Raw genomic sequence first — 22,797 nt, forward strand, 5'->3', positions numbered from 1 at the left:
CAAAACCCTGTTCAGTAAATGGTACATGTGATTACTTTTGATAAATTGCATAAACTCTTCCAACTACACAGGTTACACCAGACCTATCAAAACAAAAGGTAATTTATGCAATGCTTCGTAAGACACTCTATAATGTTACAAGCATCAATGGCTTTCACAGACATACATCTTGCATTTAACCTCTTCACTAAATTGATGGCTTATATTTTATTCTTGCTACCTCCAAACAACTTCGTTCAACTCACAAGGGATCTCACATACCAAACAGATTAAGAAAATCAGTATTTCACCTAAGCAGTTTCCAAAGCTGAATTATAGTCTGAAGGTTGCAAGAATAAAACCAAAATGACATCACCAAAGAGACGCAACTGGATCCATGTAATACAATCCAAACATGCGATAACAGACACACCATATACTGCTTAAACCTGATTGTATATATTATAATCATTAACCCCTTTACTCCAATGGTGTTTTTTTTTAATTCTCAAAAAAAAAAAAAAAAAAAAAAAAAAAAAAAAAAACCCTACCCCGCTTTATCCCCATCAAGGTGCACGAGCCTGAAGCGGCTACCATAAGCGAGTACATTTAAAGGTAGATGACCAGTGTACTCTCCTTAGTAGCATTATTGATCCAAAACCTCAAGTCATCCCTTCAGGATATAACTTAACCTAGGCCACAGTGGGTCATTCTAACCATCACATCACGAGGTACCCATGGTATTTATAGTCTTGACAGCAGAGGACTCTCCTAACCTGAATGACATCATGTGGAGGTATCAAGAGAAAAATGAAAAATACCTCACTGGATTGCAGGGTTTGACATATACAATCAGCGTCACATTGTGTTCCATATCCTGAATAAGATGCTAAGGGCCATAAGCTTAACCTCTTGAATCACACTGACATCCTTTTCAGTTTATTTCCTGCAAATACAGAAGTATATTCAATTTACGAAAGGCCTCATAGACTGAATGGGTTCATAAAAGCTGTACCTCATCTCATCCTTACGTGGCAAGGAGATCAGGATGATGATGAATCTACACCATCCAGTTCAATCTTATGCTGCATAAAATCATCAAAAGACAGCAAGAATAAAATGAAAAATCCCACGGACATCATTTTCATTTCATTTTTGCCATCTCCTGATGGTTTTACTCAGCTTAGGATAGACTTTTTGACTAGAGGGGTTAGATATAAAATTAACAAGCCCCTTCAATGCATGGTCTACCCTAAGTTGAATAAATTGTACAGTATCACGAAGAAAAACTAAAGAGGATGTCTGCCAGATTCAAGGGGCTATTAAAACATAAATCGTGAAGGGGAGGACAAGCCCCATGTTTCTGATGGACATTTATGGAATGCTTATAATTACTAGAGGTGACCACACAGTGCAGTCTGCAGTGATAAGGAAGGGTCAGGCATGTTCTATCTTCACAGCATGCTTCAAAAATGTCAAAAATTGGGGGTTTGCCTTTCCGTTCCTGATTCAGGGATTTGTCCCATGAATCTCAGTGACGTCCTTTTTAGTTTATTCCTGCTACTACCAGACGATTTTATAAACTGTAGGAAAGCTCTCACAGTAAATGGGATTAATAATGCTATACCTAGCCCCTCCAGTTCAAAAAATCTACCACACGCTGAATAAAATCATCAGATGTCTCCATCCTTTTATTCTTGCTAATAAACTGTTTTAAGCTTAGGATACTTTCTGCAACAGAGTGGTTTGATACAGCCTTAAACTCCTTCAGCAGAAGAGGCTCTCTATTCATCCACCCATTATCCAACTGTTAACTGTCCCATCAGGAGCAGAGCCCCAGGACTAAGATACCGAGTCAATTAAGGCAAGGGTGATGTAACCAGTCCTTCACCCAAGTGGCATTGTATGAGCAACAGACCCCAACAACCCCTTGAGTTAAACCCTTGTGGGTCACATGTGCTCAAGTACTGTAACCCATTAAAGGCTTTTCCTAAGCTGAATAATATCACCTGATAGCAGCAAAGATAAATTAAAAAGACATCGGTGGATACACCTGGCTAACCAGATCAGTCATGTCACTTGCACTTTATCCTTATTGCTATCAGACTTTTATTCACCTAAGAAAGCCCTTAATAGAGAAAACATTAACAAAAACAACAGCTAAACCATCCATTTCAATGTTTCTTCTGAATTAAATAAACTAATAAAGAAATTGCAAGAATAGAATAACAAGGACGTCCAGCAGATTCAATGATTTAAGCATACAGTCCTTCGTCATGAGCCAGGACCACAGGTGACGAGTGCAGCACTCTCCAACCATCAACTGGAAGGCCTCAGTTCTAATACCCCAGAGGCAGGGAAACAGGACTCCACAGGGTTCTTGAATTACATGTACTTACTGAAAGTTAAATAATGGTGTATCAGTAGGGTATATCTGTACTAAAAACCCATCAACATACAGTGTTTTGATTTCACACTCCTGTGAACTGCTTGAATGGATGAATTATACCAATTCGTAGAAATTGCATTTATACAGGAGATGCAACAGCTCCATACCATGTTAGACCTTTATCAAGTACACGAAGAGGATCCAGGCTGGGCTAAAACTTTTGTATCATCTGAAGGCAAATTTTCTATACGCATCTAAATATGTTTCTCAAAACACACTGTAACTACTGTAGATAACTTTAAAGTTTCATTTTAAAAAAATGGTGCACCAGCTATACTATATACTAATTACTGTACATCAGTTATCCATCCATCCATCCATCATCCAATCCTATGTTGCCCCATGAGGGGTGTAGGAGCCCGGGGTTAGGCAGTTGGTCCCGACATTTAAGATGAGAGTGACCAGCCTCACTCATCCCTGAGGGGCATTACATGAGCAATCAACCCCAATCACCCCTTGGATATAAACCTTCACCGGCTCAATCCGGTTCGAGTGCCATAATTACCCATTAAACCACCAGGTGTCATAATTTGGTTATACGGTTACCACTCAGCGTAGTAAATGATTTCCTGGTGTATAGGAAACCATTTGGCTTGTCACTCAGTGTAGAGTTACCCCTCGGCAGAAGGAAGAGGAAAGAATGACAGAAGAGGGAATGTAAAATCACCTGTAGGCAAAGAGACAGGATGGGAAAGACAGATTTAAGTTATAAAAAAAAGAACTGATACACTACAGAAGCCTTTGCTGAGATAACATATTGATATGATAATCTTTCAGTGTATACAAGTGCTTCTGCATTTTCTGACCACAAATTTTTATACATCTGTTCAACAGTATACATTCCCATACAGTTCTGAGTTAAGTCAGATAAGATCAAAGCTTCAAAGTGAAAATCAAGGAACTGGTAAATGAGGCGAATTCTACCAACAGGGAACTCAAGCCATACCTAAAGTTCTCAAATCGGCCTTTTATCATCATCCTTAACACCAAAACTGATGGGAACATCAAATGAAACATATGTTTATGGTTAAAAATAGCTCACTCACTGGCTACATTCCACTCCCACACTTGCCTGAAGCATTCTTCTCACTTCCAAACTGATTACTCTAGCCCTCAAAATGCAACCATGTTATTAATTATTCTTCCATAAAATTCTCAAGCATTAGCAGGCTAAAATTTATCATCATCATCATCCGCACCTCCTTTCCCACCCAAGGGTAGGGTGAGGAGTAGCAATGTCCAGACAGCCCCAATTTGCCCAATCCAATGGGCCACGCTTCCATTCACTCATCATTCAAGCCCTCGGAATCCTGGCTCCATCGGATAAGCCAGCTAAAAAAATTTATAAAAATATATATAGTACATACATAATGCTGGAATTTGAACAATGCTAAGTATATGCTTTGCACACTCAGAAAAAAACAAAATTTAGTATTCAAAATCAACTACAGACCCAGTTTGTTGCTTGGGATACCTGGAATACAAATGATATGTCATCAGAGTGAAGTAGGTTAATGTACAGAAGTCCTTGTTTTATGTTGTTTTTTTCATATTTACCATCTGCTGCCAGTTCTCCAGTAAATTCCAAAATCACTGCCACTCACAGTTTCACCACCATCTATAATGCTGATGTGTCATTTCAACCAATTTTCTATACCAACTGAAATGTACGGAAAACTTTATATATTCTAGAACACATCAGCAACGTAACAAAAACTACCTGAACATATAAATGCTAAAAAGAAATTGCAAAGGTTAGGAAAAACATGAAAAAGCTTACTAACCAATTTTACTCGGATACCCCCACACCTGCAGGTGGTGCTGGGGTGGGTGAGCTCATGTGGCGGCCTTGCTCCTTTACGATGGGGTAGAAGTATGGGTGTTCCATGGCTTCGTGGGCTGTCAGTCGCTCTTGGTGGTCATAACGTAGTAATTTGTCCAAAAAGTCTAAGGCTTCAGGAGATACTAAATGTTGATTTTCACTGTGTACAAACCTCTCCCATCTTTTCCGGGAATGTCTGCATGAGAGTGGGTCTTATTAGACAGATGAAGCTGATAAAACAAATCTTTAAGAAAACAATACTTTTGTTTGTCCCAAAAAGTAAATGATTAAGTCAACTTCTCTATTATCCAATCCTTTATTACTCCATCAGAAGCACAGAGGCATAAGGTCAAGGTCACTTAGTTCAGACACTTATGGCGAGTAACACGTCACTTGCATTCCTGCCCCAGTTCAGCCTATCCTCTCCCCTTGGTCTGGCTGCACATGTGCTCTGTGTGATCTTCACTCTTTTTTTCTGGCCACGGAACTCCACTCCACCTACCCCCAGCAAGCCTACAACCTCTTCCATCCAAGGTGTGGGAATCCCTTGGTGTTTGTACGTAATGAAGTGTTCATTAGGTAGGTATATGTCATGGGAAAAAAAAAAAAAAAAAAAAAAAAAAAAAAAAAAAAATGCCCAAAAAAGTGAACTTGGGGCTGGCTTGGGTAACATGAAACCCTTTAACATGTCAACATATGGCCCTAAAATGCAGAATTTTAATAAAACAAGAGCTTCAGGGTACAATATTCCCATGTTACGCGAGTGGTGACTGTACGTTATTAACACTGCCGTGGTGACTTTAGAAAAATGAAAGGAAATTATAAAATGATTACTTTCATAACAGAAATACAATATAATAATTACCTGCACACACCAAAGCAACGTTTCAAATATATTCTATTTTACACTAAATATTTACATTTTCATCAAACAATACCCCAAATTATATATATCTGCAGTAGTGTTCTTCATGCTATGCTCATGATTTGAAAAAATAAACAAACAAGCACTTACCTTCCAAGGATATCATTGAACCTGGGATCGAGTTCAATTTGATATTTCTCAACATATTCATAGAGTTCTTCAGTTCCTAGGACCTTGGCAATTCGTACCAACTGATCATAATTGTCATGACCATGGAAGAAGGGTTCCTTACGAAATATCATACTTGCCAGCATGCATCCCAACGACCACATGTCCAGGGAGTAATCATACATCTGAAAATAACATTGGCAAAATTAGCTATATTCATCACCTCTTTTCCCACTGTAGGACAAGATAAAATAACACCATCCCCCTCACATAAAAACAATATGCCCAGTAAAATAGGCCTGAGACTCATTCAAACATCACTCGCACTCTTATGATCACCAACAAGAAATACTGAATCCTTTTAGTAAGATGTTTATTTATTTTTTTTCCTGTTCTTGCTACCAACTGATAACATTCTCAGAAAACACTGTTTACAATGAACAAAGAAATCTAACTTTTCCAGTCTGAAAAACTCTCTCCTTTGCTGAATAAAACATCTAGTTGTAGGACGAATAACAAAGATGACAACACTAAAGGGGTTATTGACCAGCACCTTCAATAAGGATATTGCACCACAGATCTTTGGTGAGTTAAGCAAAGAAAGCTTGACCAAGTTTGTATTTACTGAAATCTCTTGTAACTAATTTTTAATGAATAAAATGTGATCCTCATTATGTTATGGATGTGTTCCAAAATATCTCAACTATTTCCACACAGTGTTGCCAATTGGGGGAACCAGCAAATCATCATTATATGCAGCAATTGAGTATACAGGTTTCAAACATAATCTCTGAAGAAAGGTATAGAAATTATGTCCTCATTTTATGTCATGGATGTTCCAAAATACAGAATACGGACATACATCAACTTACGAGCACTCAAGAATCAAGAACTTCAAAGATGCGAACATCTATCTATCTATCTATAGCCCGACGCCCTAATCCCACAAAGGGTGGCCGCAGACAAAACGCCTCCAAGTCATTCTGTCACCAACCATTTGACTACCCTCCCCCCAGCTCAGCCCCCCCTCCCTCATATACCTCTCAACTCCATCCCTCCACCTCATCCTCGGTCTACCCCTCCCTCTCCCTCCCTCCACCTCACCTACATACACCCTCTTAGTCAGTCTTTCATGGAAAAAAAAAAAAAAAAAAAAAAAAAAAAATAAATTTTCACAGGTACGAACATAACCAAAAACTAATTTAGCTTGTAGCAGCCCATTTTGACCGCTTTTGAATGTGGCGGGTGACAGTAGTTGTGAGGCGGGTCACTAGGCTGCAGTGTGGGTGCTAGGGGGCTAACCCACCATCTTATGTTTTTGTTTTGTTCACCTGGAGGAGAGAGGATTGCTGCTCATTGTGCTCTTAGTACTTTCACTCCATTTAATGAGGCTGATAAATGGCAGAGCCTATCCTGCTGTGCATGATGCCCTGGCCTGCTATTGTCTCATCTTCGACGTGAAAAAGAATGCTTCCCAGTCATCAATCACGAGGCTTTTCTCAAAGGTGGAAAAGAAATTAGACGAACCACAGCCTTTAACCTCCTATGCTGAGCCTTCAGCCTCCTATGCTGAGCCTTCAACCTACTTTGCTGAGCTTTCCACCACATCCATTCAGCCTGCTTCTCCTGAAAATCCTGACTCACTCACTGCTCTCTCCTCACCCGCATCTCCCAACTAACTCCACTTCTCCATCTGCCTCCTCTCACGTCCTGCAAGTCCTGCTATGTCTGCGCTCAGGTAAGCTACAGTAATGTTTATAAAATAAAATAACTCTGTTATTGCTTATGAAAAACAGAGGATCTATATACAATAAATATATCTAAACTTACAAATGTGAGTGCATTTAAGTACTTGGGTAATGCGATGAGTAAGGATGGAAGTTTGGAGGGTGAAGTGGTTGAAAAGGATTAACAAGGAAGATAGGTTGCTGGTTCCTTGAATGCAGTGATAAGAAACTGGGAAGTGAGCATAGAAATGAAAAAGGTAGTACATGACAGTATTGTGATACCAACTAACATATAGAAGTGAAGCTTGGATCTTGTTGGAGGGACACAAGTCAAGAGTGAGAGCAGTGGAAATGAGTTATTTGAGAGGAGCCTGTGGAGTCACATGGAGAGAGAAACTGACAAATGAGGATGTGAAGGAGCGTTGTGGTGTGGATGTGATAGGAAATGTTAGGAGAAACACACTGAGGTGGTTTGGCCATGTGCAGAGGACAGAGAGTGAGACTCTGATGAGATGAGTGTATGTGTGAGGTGGAAGTGGGGAGAGGGAGGGGGAGGCCAAGGATGTGATGGAGGGATGGAGTAGACAGGTATATGAGAGAGGGGTGAGCTGGAAGCAGGGCAGTGAAATGGCGGGAGACAGGGTGAAATGGAAGCGATTTTTTTGTGGCCACCCCTTAGGGGATTCAGGTGTCTACAAACAGATAGACAGACTTACAACTCAATGATGTTTGTACAGCACAGAAAGAATGGGAAGACACTGGCGTGTATTTTAAACCTAATCTATGATCATCGAACATTAAATGGATTTTTGACAAATATTTTACTTCAGTGAAGTAAATAATGTCATTGGCCAGCATATGGGAGTTTTTCGGATGACGTATATGAAGTCACTGGCCAGCCAAATTGTTAACTGCCCACTAAACCACCAGGTGCCATAATCTGGTTATATGGTTACCACCCAGCGCAGTATATGGCTTCCCAGCGTACGGGAAACCATTTGGCTTGTCACTCAGTGACGTTATCCGTAGAGAATAGAAAGAGGAAAGAATGAAGAAATGAAAGACACAGAAGGAAGGATGGAAAGAAGGTGGGAAGGAAAGAAAAGACGGGCACCCGAGAGCAGCATGAATCGAGAGGGTGGATAGTGAGAGCCCCATCAATCACTGTTAAGATTACAACTTTTCATAATTTGTTGAGAACTTCATTGCAAAAAGGGACAGAAAAAGGGCATAATACTAAGAGGGCTTGCTGCACTCAATAAAGCAACAGCACAGCCATAAATGACTGAAGCTCAATAATTAGCATCATCATCATCCAGACCTCCTTTCCCATCCTAGGGCAGGGTGAGGAGCAGCAATGTCCAGACAGACCTAGTTTGCCCAATCCAATGAGCCACGCTTCCTTTCACTCATCATTCAAGACCCCGGAATCGTGGCTCTATCTGATATGCCAAAAAACTTTCACCACATTCAGTAGCTTCTCATAAACATATCCGACAGAGTCAATCCGAACACTGTCACGTTAATAAAGAGTGCCCTGATCATGCACTTCTCACGACATTCATCCAGCCAGCTCATCTCGTCAGTCCCCTAGCCTCTCCGACTTCCGTACCTCTCTTCCTCACACACTCATCCACCATACCTCTCCATCTTCTCCTTGGCCTACCTTGCCTTCTCCCTCCTTTAAATTCGCTCAGATATACCTTTCTCACCACTCTATTGTTATCCATTCTCTCCACATGACCATACCATCTCAGTACACTCTCTTCAATTCAGGTATCCACAGATTTCTTCATTCCGCATCTTTCAAAAATCACATTATTTTGTATCCTATTCACTCTCTGCACTATACATACATTCCTCAGCAGTCCAATCTCCACTGCTTTCACTCTTGAAATTTCATTTTCATGCCACACCATACTCTCACATCCATATGTTAAAGCAGTCACTAACACTCCTTCACGTAAGCCTCACGCAGCTATTCAAGCCTCTGTTTCTAATCAAGGCCTTCACAGCACTAGCTACCCTCCATCCTTGTCGCTCCCCTTTCCACTTCTTTTGAATATTTCCCCTCATTTCTTCCTCTCTATCACTGTACCCAGGTATCTGAACTCTCTCACCAACTCCAATCTCTCTCCATTCACTGTAACATCACACTAGGAGTGACCTTCTCTCTCAGTTACCATGACTTTACTCTCTTCTACATTTACTCTCAAGGCACGACGCTCATAGACATCAGCAAAACCCTGCATCAGTCTACCAATTCCCATCCGGTATGCAAGTAGCACTGCATCATCAGTATTCAACAAATTTAAGATATTCCATTCATCACCATTCATTACCAACGCCATCCCTCTCCCTATTACACGTGTTTTTACTTCTTTCATCACCCCATCCATATATATACTGAACAACCAGGGAGACATCTCACAACCTAGTTGCACAGCCACACTAATAGTTAACCATTCATTTAGATGCTCATTTACCCTTGCACATGCCTTACTACAATCATAAAAACTCTTGACTGCACCTAGCACCTTACCATCTACACTGCACATGTGCAAAAACTTCCACAATCCTTCTATTGTCTACTTTGTCATATGCTTTTTCCAGATCCATAAATGCCATAAACACCTTATAGTCCCTCTCACAAGCATTCACTATCTGTCTCACTGCAAATATTTAATCTACACATCCCCTGCCACTCCCAAAGCCCCCCTGTTCATCACTCACCAGAACCTCCAACATCTCTCTTACTTTATAATAATTTTTCCATTAACACTCAATAATCATATGCCACGATAATTCTTGCACTCACTTCACTCACCTTCATTTTTGTACAGCAGTCCAATCACAGCCTTCTTTCACTCCATTAGCACAAAATCACTCACCCATGACTTCTTACGTATCTCCAACAAGCACTTCATTCTGCTCTCTCTACTACACTTAATCATCTCTGCATACACCTCCTCAACCCCAGCTACTTTCCCATTTTTCAGCCACTTCACACTGTTCTTCATCTGTGCAAGTGTCATGTTTTCTGGCACTGCATTCCTTCTCTGCACATCCCCAAAACAAATCATGCTTACAGCAGCTCTGCTCTCTCTCTTCCCATTCACCAGACTTTCAAAATTCTTACCATTTGGTCTTTATTTCATCCTCATAGGTTAATAATCTACCATTTACATCCTTCACATGTTCACATTTCTTTCCGCTGTCACTTCTACATTTCCGCACCTCTTTCCACAACAACTTCCCATTTTCAGAGTAATTTGCATTTCATTTTTCTTCCTAGATTACCATTTATTTCCCTTTCCCTCTCACTAGTCAATTTACATGCTTCTTGCTCCTCATATATTCAGTTCTTACTTCAATTGAAACCCTGTCCTGTAACCACCCTAGCCACTTCTTCCTCTTTTCCTCCACTGCTCTCTCAACCTCTTCATCCTACCATGCTGTACATTTCTTCTTTGTTGTTACTCTTGCCACACCACACACCGTTTTAGCATTCTTAACTAAGCAATTCCTATATGCATTCCACAAGTTAAATAAACAATAAATTCTGTACCACAAAGTTCATCTTGCCATTATCCAAACCTTTCTTGCCCCATTAGGAGCAAAGGCGACCAGGGTTAGGCTACTGGCCTATACATTCAAGATAAGTCACCAGCTGTTCTGAGCTGCATCATGTGTGCAATATCCAACCACCCCTATAAAGCTCTTATAGGCCACAAGCAGTTATATTATTAATCAACCAAACCACCTGGAACTTATTTTTTGGCTCAATTTAGTAGCAAGGCACCTTCATATAAATGTTTAGAGAATTATGTTGTCATGAAACCAGATCAATATTCAAGTTAATAAACAAACCTGATAATCTACAAGCAGTTCTGGACCCTTGAAATATCTGGATGCCACTCGAACATTGTACTCTTGACCAGGATGATAGAACTCTGCAAGGCCCCAGTCGATCAACCGTAATTTCCGATGTTCGTGATCAATCATAACATTGTGAGGCTTAACATCTCTATGCATTATTCCCATACTGTGACAGTAATCTAGAGCCTGTAAAGGAAACATCCTATTAACATGACTGCACAGCTGCAAGCAATCCCATTACTGCAAAATGAAGTTAAAAAAAAAAAAAAGTTTTAAAATCAGTTCTAGAAAGATCTTTTCCTGGCATATTTAATACCCAGATGTCATATCTGTTTCCTATATACCTAGACTTCATACATGTTTCCTACTACAACAGATTTTTACTAATTTTCCTACTAAAGTATTATACACCAAGCTCTATGTTTTCTCTCCCACATTATGGGGGGGGGGGGAGTTTTGTACATGCTAATTAAAATCATCCAAGTAGTACAACGATATTTTAAATATCATTCTTGCTATTACAAAAATTTATTCAACTCAGGAATGCTCATGGTGAATGATTTACTTAAAGTTACATTGAAGACCTCTGGTTTAAAAGACATTCCTAGTATGAACAATATGATATGCATCATCACAGTGATCAGGTTATGTACATTTCTTACCTTTATAAGTTCATATAAGTAATATCTAATATCATAATCATTTAATGTCTGATAAAGCTGCTTGAAGTCAGTGTTGTTGACATGTTCAAACACTAACGCTGGAGTGCGGGAAACAGGGTCCTTCACTACAGCTTGCAATGTGATGATGTTGGTCCCACCTCTTAGGTTCTCTAAAATCTTTATTTCTCGTTTGATTTTCTTCTTTTTCACAGGCTGGAAGATAAAATACAAAAATATGGTTAATGCTTGTTAAGGAGATATTATGATTGTCATCATCATCCTGACCTTTTTCCACCCAAGGTTGGGGTAAGGTAGGATCCAAAATCATGTTTAAGACAAAGTATGAAAGAGGAAGATATAATAACAGCATGCCCTGTGGAATGGGCCTGACATTCGCATACCGGTACCAATCAAGCCCCCTCATACATTTTTTTTTTTTTTTTTTTTTTCCCCAAATGCAGTTCACTTACAACTGCCAATCAACCCATCAATTATCAAATTAAAAAGGGGTGCCAAAGTCTTGCTATGTGCTCTGGTTAACATAATGTAACATTAACTATTAGGCATTGGGTGAGTTATATCTGATGCAAAGTTTCTGGATCGGGGAAGCCGGATGACGGCCATAGCTGCAAGTGTTATTGAGTCACTGTTTGAAACAGCTGCCACTTTATCTCATCACCAAAAGCGAGGGAAAGTCCCACGAGCCAAGCCAATCACACCTCAGTCGTCTTTCTGACTCTGCCAGGTTCAAGACAATGTTTTCTTAACCTTCTCATCAGATTCTGTTCCTGCCTCACGTGGACTTTTTGACTTGACCACCCCTACCAAGCCTCTTTCCAAGGGTACTAGGAAAGGGCTCAGTGATAGTGCCATAGGGCGTGCCTTGGATGCCACTGTCTAGTTTATCTAGTAATGAGGAAGTTATCATGCTGCGAGCAAAGCCACAGTCACGGCCACGAACACTTCCTACCTCTCACACTACAAATTAGTCCTCTTCATCACATTCTCACTCATCGACGCAATGACCTACAGCCCCGGGGAAACTTTCATTCACAAGAAGAGTTGGTGAGTAGGGTAATATGGTCTTTAATTTGTTTCTCTAACAGGTATAGTTTCTGAGATATTAAAGTTTGAAAACAGGCTAATTTTGGAACAATTCCCATGCAGGGAGAAAGAGTGCGTTGTGGCATGCAGTATAAATAGCCCAGTTGAGGGTTAAGAAAACCAAGACCACAAGGTTATGGATCTTGCTTAATAACACCTGAACCTTCTACAAAGGTCAATACTAACGTATTATGATGGACCAAGTCACTGTTCCTTCTTGGGCCTGGGGATGCACACCCTTCAGCCTAGTCTTATCTACACAATTAGAACTTATAGAAATCCATTATTAATATACAACTCACCTTTAAAATCTTCACTACACATTTTTCATTGTTGTTGATGTTAACAGCTTCAAACACTTCTGAATATTTTCCTCTCCCCAACTTTCTAACAAGCTGATAATCATCTTGTTGGCTGAAAAGAAAAGATAACAGGTAGCTCACTCTAGGAGTGGAGGCAATGACTTCTTACCCCTTCAATTTAAATGTGCTCCTGAGTAAAAGAAAATGGTTTAGTGTAAACCACACAATAACACACAGCACAACCTAGATGAACGTGTTCAAGGATACAGTACCAAACTTTTCAACCCTTTGGATCTTTACTGGGATAAGTAATCTGCCATTGACAGATAATTATTTTTATATCAGATGTGGGTGAAAGTGAAATTTAAATGTGAGTTGTGGGTATTTGTGAGTGCATATGGGACTGGTAGCAAAAGGGATGCAGAAGAGAGGGAGTCTTTCTGGAATGACGTTGATGAATGTCTGCAGAGTTTTGAAGCGAATGTGAATGTGGTAATGATGGGAGACCTGAATGCAAGAGTGGGAAATGTAGCAGTTGAAGGTGTAGTTGGTATGCATGGTGTGCCTGGAAGAAATGAAAATGGGGATTGAATGATAGGGATGTGTGCTGAGCAAGAGATGGTGATTGGAAATACCTTGTTTGAGAAGAAAGATATTTATAAGTATACATGGGTGAGACAGGGGGGTGGAGAGGTTGTTGACAGAGCATTGATGGACTATGTGGTTGTGTCCAAGAATGTAAGAGGTAGATTGTTGGATGTGAGAGTTCTGAGAGGGGAGGGTGGAGGTATGTCTGACCACTGCCTGGTGAAGGGAAAGTTGAGAGTAGGTAAGAAATGGGTGAGAGCTAGGAGAGTTAGGTGTGGTAGGGAGTGAGTTGGATAAAAGAGAGAAAATGATGGAGTATCACAAGAAATTGAAAGATGAGTGGAATGCAGTGAAAGATCAGGAAAATGACAGTGTGAAGGAAGAATAGCAGTTGTTTAAGAGTGCTGTGGCAGGGCATGCGGAATGGTGGTGTGAGACGAGTGGGTGGTAGTGTAAGAAAGGGATGTGAATGGTGGTGTGAGGAAATAAGTATGGCTGTGGCTGAGAAGACATGCATATGAAGTATGGCTGCAAAGGAAAGATGAGGTGTCTTATGAGAGGTATAAGGAAAAGAGGAATTGGGCGAGAAGAGCTATGCGTGATGCTAGAATGGCAGCAGATGAGAGGTTGGGTAGGTGGTTGACTAAGAATTTTCAACAGAATAAGAAAATGTTTTGAAAGGAGGTGAAAAGCGTGTGAAAGAGAGTGTATGGGAAGGAAGAGCGAGTCAGGCAGAGGATGGAAAGTTAACTGAGCTGGATGCAGTAAGGAAGAGATGGGCGGAGTTTTTGAAAGAATGTTAAATGTTGAGGAGGAAAGGAAGCTGAGATTGTGGCAGATGGAAGGGTGCAAGGAATAAATGTATTGGAAGAGTTGAATGATTCTTTGATCACGATGGAGGAAGTGCAGGAGGCAGTAAAGGAGATGAAAACAGGGAATGCTGCAGGTATGGATGGGTGTGCTGTGGAGTGTCTGAAAGGTGGAGGAGCGACTATTGTTGAGTGGTTGGTGAGACTGTTGAATGTATGTTTTTTGGGGGGTATGGTGCCAACTGACTGGGCAAGTGCTTATGTGGTTCTGGTGTATAAATGTAAAGGGTGGTAAGTATGAATGTACTAGCTTTAGGGGTATAAGTCTGTTGAGTGTTGCAGGTAAGGTGTATGGCAGAGTGTTAATTAAGAGAGTCTGAGAGGGTACAGAGGGTGTGACTGGTGATGAGCAGTGTGGCTTTAGGAGAGGGAGGGGATGCGTGGATCAGGTGTTTGCTGTGAGACAGGTTTGTGAAAAGTAATTAGCGAAAGGTTAGGATGTGTTTTGGGCGTTCATGGATTTAGAGAAAATGTATGATGGAATCATGGTAGGTGGTGGCGACCATCATCCACTCATTTGTAGTGCGGCCTACTTCTTCCTTAGCCTTTATCATTCTTTTTCCGTGCCTGCCCTCCTCTCTTCCTACTTCTCCGATCTTTCCTGTCACTTCTTACTACTTTTCTTTCCTTTACAGGTGGCTTTTCATTGAGTGACAAGCCAAATGGTTTCCTGTAAGCCAAGAAACCATTTACAACGCTGGGTAGTAACCATATAATCAAACCATTCGTGCTCCCTACGTGTCAGCAAGTGGGTTGGTGCAGGGTTAGTGCCCCTCCCTGTAAAACAAATCACTCAAAGTCAAATGGCCACCCCTTACAGGATTGTGGCGTCTTGCAATAGATAGATAGATAGTATGATGGAACTGATAAGGGGGCTTTGTGGACTGTTTTAAGATTGCGTGGACTTGATGGTAGGTTGCTAAAAGGAGTGAAAAGTCTTTTGTAAATAGTAGAGCGTATGTAAGAGTGGGAAATACTGTGAGCGATTGGTGTCCCGTGAGAGTTGGGCTGTGGCAGGGATGTGTGATGTCGCTTTGGTTGTTCAATATTTATATGGATGGTGTTGTGAGGGAGGTGAAGGCAAGAGTGTTAGGTGGAGGTTTGAGTCTGGTGAATGCTGATAGCAGAGAGTAGATTCTGAATCAGCTGCTGTTTGCAGAAGATACTGCACTGGTGGCTGATTCAGAGGAGAGATTGAGACAGGTGGTAGAGGAGTTTGGAAGGGTGGATGAAAGGAGAAAATGGAGAGTAAATGAGAATAAAAGTGATGAAGTGTATGAAGTTGGTCGATGGCAGGAGGATGAGTATAATTTTGAATGGTGAGTTGAGAAGGTAGAGTGTTTTACGTATTTAGGGTCACATGTTGCGTTGATGGAAGAATATACGCAGAGGTGAAGTTTAGAAAAGGTGCTGGGAGTAATGAAAAAAGTATTTAGATGTCGTTTGCTTAGAATGGATGTAAAGAGAAGGCTGTATGAGGGCGTTGTGGTACCGACTGCGTTATATGGGAATGAAACATGGAATATGGGTGTAGCAGAGAGGAAAGTTTGAATGTAATGGACATGAGGTGTTTGAGGAGTATGTGTGGAGTGACGCGTATGGATCGGGTGAGAAATGATGAAGTGCGAAGGAGAACTGGAGTTGTGCGGGAGATGGCTGATCAAGTTGAGCAGAAGGTGTTGGGATAGTTTGGGCATGTGGAGAGAATGGATGATAAGTGATTGGTGAAAAAGATAACTAGATTGGATGTGAGAGATGTACGGCTGAAAGGAAGACCACGTACAGGATGGATGGACAATGTGAAGAACGTATAGGATGGATGGACAATGTGAAGAGAGCATAGGATGCGAGAGGGATGTTTGTTGAGCAAGGAAGAGTGGCTGTGCGTGATAGAAATGACTGGAGAGAAATTGTGAATGAATAAATGATGACGCAGACATAGAGGGGATATTCTCCAGCATTCTGTTTGATCAGCTGATCAGGTCAGGTGCGGGTAAGGGGATGGGTCCATTATGATATGTCAGGGGTAAACCAGCTCTGCTGTTGGGCCCTGCTGCAGATGTCACTCACTGCACCGTGCAGTTGACCCTCATGCAGTATGGTGCGGTGAGGATCTGTCCCTTCTCCCCTTGTCGCTAAGATGCAGATGAATGTGTGTGTGTGGATGAGCAAATTGGGAGTGTGTCGTCCTGTGTCGGCTACCTCCCTTTCGGAGGGAGAAGCTGCCTAGGTATATAGAATAGAATAGAATAACAGCACACTGGAGAGTTCACTTCTACCCATAAGTATGGAAATTATACCCATATCACAAAGTGTATCTTTGATACAATGAGCAAGACAAATTAAGTTTGGAGATGATTCTACAAATACAAGAAACTCAGCTCTTGTGAGCAATGCAGGTACTGCAATGGGATGCCTTCATGCAGTGGCAACAATAAAATCAGGCAGTGGAGCTGCCCTGTTATACAATACAAACATTCCACAACTCCCTCTCTGTTCCCCCAAAAGGAGGGTGGTGGACTGCAAGAGAAGGGCGACTTTGGTCTGCAGTCCATCAGGCAGTATATGACTGTACTCGAAACCCATTAATTCACTTCTGCACTTTATTTAAATTATAAAGAAATTGCCGGCAATCTTACAAAACTGTTCCTAAACAAGTACCGTAAGGTAAACTGGGATAAGTTAATCAACTTTTAAAGCAGAAACATTCTACTAAAACAACCATAAAATGAGTCATTTGTTCTTGCGGGAAAGTATACAGTACAAATTAACTACGGTACAGATTTTTAGAGGACCATTTATGAAGAAGAGATTATACAAGGTTATCTTTTATAAAAAATAAAATAAAATAAAATAAAAAATAAAAAAGTTCAGTATAATCAAACCTTCCAATACATACCCCCATTCTATGACATGAGATTCATAATCCCAGTATTCATGTGGTCTGTGGGCATTGACCTCTGCATATACCCGAGCTCGACTTGCTAGTGGCATTTTCTGCAGCCCCCGGTAAACAGTCCGACCAAACCCAGCCAGGTCTGCAAATATATTTACAGTAATTTCTCACTGCTTTTTTAAGCATTCTATATTTTATTGCTGTTAAAGTCATATTAAATTCCAGAACAATTACAGTTTCACTGCAACACACATGTTAATTAGCATTCCCCAAATTTACTGTACAGACTGCAAACAAGGTTATGATACTTAGAATTACTTATAATGATGCATGCCTGCCTATAGTACCAAGCATATCTATATTTCAGCATGGTTTTAACATGAAACTGAACACAGCAGATTCTAATATGTTACCTTCTTTTACTGATCAGAACAACCAATACAATTACAGGTACAATATTACCAGCACTCTGTGCCCAAGTAACTTTGTTTACATCAGGAAATTTAATACGGTATGGGACAGAGAAAAAAAGAAGAAGAAAAGTTAAAATGTTGAAACAAGATGAAAACTACCCTTGAAATGTGTACTAGCAATAAATTACTGAAGCAGACGATGCTTGAAATATAACAAGTACACTAATGGCTATATCCTATTGCAGTCAAATGTTCACAACTTCCCTGCTTGCTTTGGTGCTATACTGCAGGTGTTACATGGAAACTCAGAATATGGGACTGACAACAGAATGAAGTACAAAACAGAAAGGAGAAAGGAATGACAGTCTGACTTTGGGGAGGAATGAGAAATGTCCATTAACATGATGCTGGCAGAGGGATGTTAGTGAACTTTTGATCTTGACTATATAATTATATACAATTAACAAGCAGTAATCAGATCAGACAGACATTAGTTACAGTACAGTAGATATCATCATCCTAAGACTCCTAACCTTGATTCCCACCTACGAGATGGGGAGACAGGCTCTACAAAGAAAAGAAATATCCAAACTCAGAACAGCTGTCAATAAGTACCAAGATATATTGGCCATGAAATCAATCTCACATCATTCATTCATTCATTCATCGCCAGACGCCATGTATCCCAAACGGGGTGGCCAAGGCTTAGAGTTAATTGTTTTACAGGGAGGGGCACTAATCCTCCACCAACCCCACTTGACACGCAGGGAGAACGTTATGCCAACAGCATTTGGTGTTCCCAGGCGGTCACCCATCCAAGTACTAACCAGACCCAATGTTGCTTCAAAACCTTGGCTCAGTCTCAAGGCAAATTTTTTTTACAATTCTAGCAAAAATAATATATAGTTGTTGTATATATATTTTCTTGGATGTTCATATTCCATAAACCTATGGAAAAGTAATTCCACCATACAGGTGATCAAATTTCATTCCCTTTATTAAGCTTCAGTAGATTTCATTTCTGATCAATAATTATGGTATCAGATGCAATTTCCAACAATCACGCAGAATAAACACTCCATTTGTACAACTAATGTAAAGTATCAGAAGATAGTATCACGCAAACTATTCCGTAAGGAAACCTTTCATTTAGCTGATGGGGATGATGAAATAAAATTTTTTCCTGAAGTCCCTGTTCCGGCATGTGACAAATTTCCCCCCTAAGTGTACAGTATGTAAAATCAATAAGCATAACAGTGGTATCAAGTGGCAAATATTAAGCTGCACAGGAGGATGGAGATGGTGGGTTACAAGTTGGCATCAGAAAAGTGATGATCAGCTACTAAGAGCACTAATCAACTATCACAGTTCACAGATAGCCAACAATTTGCATAAAAATATTAAGTGCCACTGAGAGTTGTACAGTAATGTACACTTCATATTTGGGAATATTATGGAATACTATGACTTGAAGTGATGCAATCTTTCTGTTTATGTGGTGGCTATTCCTGCCTGGTAAAAAGCTGCTGAGAACACCAAATTTCATATTACCGTTCACACACTCAATATTTTTTCAATTCAGAACTCAAAAAATAATTGCAGTTCACACTTGTACTGCATAAATCATACTGAGGATAATAATTACACACTATGAACTGGTGTGACACAATATTTGTCAGTTTACCCATGATTTAGCAGTCATGCCACTGCACCAGTGTTGTGAATTTCAGAACTTATGCTTGTAAACAATATTCCTGACTGAATTGCATGATGAACTACAAAGCTACAGGTCTGCCTCACTGTGCCAAATACAATTGCACATACTGGAGTATTTCAAACAGAGGATCTACTGAATTGCTTAGCGTCATTAAGAATGGCACCACACTACAGTAATAGTTACCAGTACACTCGATACTGTAAATGATAGCAAACTGACAAAAAACTTTACAATGAGGGAAATTATTAAATTTCTAACTCTGCTATGCCACAAAGTTACAGATTACAGCTTTTTCTTTTTACAAAACTATAATAAAACTCTCCACTCTTTTTGTGATCAGTGGCTCACTAGCTATAGCTATATGGTAAACTGAAAACCACAATGAATGAAAACTGCACAAGTACCTCATCTCAACAAACAGTGGTTCTGTGCCTTTATCATACTAGGAGACTTTTATAGCATTGGGTCAATCACAGATAAGATATACAGTAGTATTCGATATGGTTAACAGCTAATACTTTCTCTCACTGCCTCCATAACATATTTCTTACTGACTTTGTAAATACAATAGCTCCACTTCCAGTTCACTGACTACCAAATTACTTAAAAATCATCTGGCCATCAGCTACCTCATGTACAAGAACCATGTACAGTGCTCCAAAACTTCTGGGTATTTAAGCAACCAAAAGATGATTCAGTTATTACATCGGCAATGTGGATTAATGTTGCTGCATGATGCAATAGGTTATTTAAAAAAAAAAAAAAAAAAAAAAAAAAAAAATGCATAAACTTTTGACTAACAGCTAGCTAACACTTTTAACTTCACCTGACACTTCCTCATACTCCATCCCATACATATCTGTACTTCACTTAAGGAAAATGATCATACACCATTACAGATGAGTACTGCACTAGAAACACAGAACTGCCCTGGATGCCATGGCTCTATTACACAGGAGGTAAAGCTCACCACAGTGATAATGAAATACCTCTCTTGCATTGAAAAAATTATTCCTCGCTGTGATGCTGTCTTAGCTTGATGAGTTTACGGTGAGACCTCTTGTAATGCACATACTTCTATAATATACAGTATATATATATATATATATATATATATATATATATATATATATATATATATATACATACATATATATATATATATATATATATATATATATATACATATATGTATATATGTATATATATATATATATATATATATACATACATATATATATATATATATATATATATATATATATATATACATATATATATATATATATATATACAGATACATATATATACATACATATATATATATATATATATATATATATATATATATATAGATAGACAGATAGATAGAGATATTTAATCATCATCTGGACCTCCCTTCCCACTCTAGGTCAGGGTGAGGAATAGCAGCGTCCAGAGAGTCAAAGTTTGCCCAATTCTATTAGCCACGCTTCAATTTACTCATCATTCAAGCCCACAGAATCCTGACTCCATCTGATTAGCCAAAAGGATTCCACCATGTACATCCATTTCAATCCAACACTGACAGAAAAATTCATTCAGTTCACCATCTACAAGCACTGCAGCCCTTGCGTCCTCATACATAGTCCTCACGGCATTCAACAGCTTCCCACTTACTCCAATATATTCTCAATATTTTCCACATTCCTTCTCTACCCACTCTTTCACAAGCATTCTCCAAATGCAAGATGGCCACATACAACTTTCCTTTCTCTAGAAACTTTTCCACTAAATGCTTTAGGATGAATGTCTGATCTACAGCACCTCTTCCCTTCCCAAAACCCCCCTATTCTCGAAATAATTCCACTGTTATTTCCCTGACTGTCAATCAGTACCCTACCATATACTTTCCCTATTAGCTACATTAAAACTAATGCCCCTATGATTACCACACTTCTTTTTCTCCTTTCCTTTTGTACTGGGAAATAATTATACTTGACTTCCTCTCCACCGGAGTGAGGCACGATCAGGGTCTGTACAGGTCACAGTGCAAGCGATATGAAACGTAGAAATGAATTCCCCTGAAAGACCTTCATTGATCATATAGCCCCACTAAGTGAGGGGAGAGCGCTACCTATCCCAGCACGGCAGCTACCCGGGCAGGGCATGAACTCTCGACCCTTCTGTCTCAAGTCAGGCACTCTACCAGAGCCACCCTGCCCCCAAGCCTCGTATGAGATACAATTTACACTGGTTATGAAACACTGACCCAGGGGAGGTAAACTAGGCTACCTTACAACGATTCAGTGCAGCAGGAGTTCATCATCTCCTCTTTTTTCTTTTTTTTAATGTGAAGAAACACATGCTCCGATAAAAATCATTTGGGGGAAATACACAGAGGGGAACATTATAATGTATATTTCTCAACAACTCAAACATTATGCATACTGAATTAAAAATATAATTTTCAACATCTCAAACTTTATTATGCATACAGCATTAAAAATATAACGCTTCTAAAGATAAAAAAAATATAAAAGTGGCCCAAGGCTGGCTTCAGCTTCATACATCTTAGTGTGTTTCAGCTTTGGCTTGACTGTTTGCCTGACTTTTGCTTCATAAAATTCTAGGGCTTCAGCTTCAAAACCAATGGGAAGTCTTCAGCCCCATGTCTGTTTACTAGAGTTAGAAGTAACAATAGTCTCTACAGCAGCATTTAGCCTACTACACAATCAATATCAAGTACCAAAGAAGAGATTCTACTATGGAGGGAGTTAGTAATTAGCAGGCACTACAACGAATATGCAGTAACAGTGGACCTTGATCCCAGACACTTCCTGGCTTGTCATGGACATAACTAAAGGTTAGGCCTAACTAACAGTACAGTTTAAGGTCTTACCTTCTGTAAACTGTACCCCTATAGCTCCAAGGCAGGCAAGGGAGATCAGGAAGACCACACACATAACATTACTCTAGCCTAAGGAAAAACCAAAACAATAACACAGTAATTTTGACCTTGAACTTAGGCTACCCCTATCAAAATGGAATGTCCTTATATACCCCCATTACTTAACAAAACCTATCTCATCCTACTTTACCTTAAAAGTGCCTAAAATTTGACACATCAGTTACTTAACAATAACTATTTCAAAGGATAAACCCTTACCTCGATTACAATTTCTTCCCCTTCTTTATATCTTTTCGTAGCAACTTACCTATAACATTCCTGAACACAATCTTGATTTACAGGTCTTCCTAAAGTCTTCTAGTAGTGGTCCCTGTTGAGAGGTGGTTTACGTTGATTCAAAAACCTGTGTAAATCGTGCAGAGAAGGACGAGGTGTATACCGGTGAGGTCCAATATGGCTGTCGCGGG

General features: G+C 39.8%; 1 protein-coding gene across 1 annotated transcript; it reads right to left on the reverse strand.

Annotated features, from left to right (window-relative positions):
• Positions 1-535: 535 nt before the first annotated feature.
• On the reverse strand, positions 536-22,797 carry CkIIalpha (casein kinase II subunit alpha). The gene is made up of 8 exons (XM_080282269.1): positions 22,638-22,797; positions 17,314-17,452; positions 12,958-13,069; positions 11,552-11,764; positions 10,881-11,075; positions 5,266-5,468; positions 4,213-4,446; positions 536-2,377 (listed from the first exon to the last, which is right to left on the reverse strand). The coding sequence occupies exons 2-7, from the start codon at positions 17,406-17,408 to the stop codon at positions 4,218-4,220; spliced, it is 1,047 nt and encodes a 348-aa protein (XP_080138395.1). The 5' UTR covers positions 17,409-17,452; positions 22,638-22,797; the 3' UTR covers positions 536-2,377; positions 4,213-4,217.

Source organism: Coenobita brevimanus, chromosome 12 (assembly GCF_032717465.1).
Source record: "Coenobita brevimanus isolate Jiangsu-jjx chromosome 12, ASM3271746v2, whole genome shotgun sequence".
NCBI lineage: Eukaryota > Metazoa > Arthropoda > Malacostraca > Decapoda > Coenobitidae > Coenobita > Coenobita brevimanus.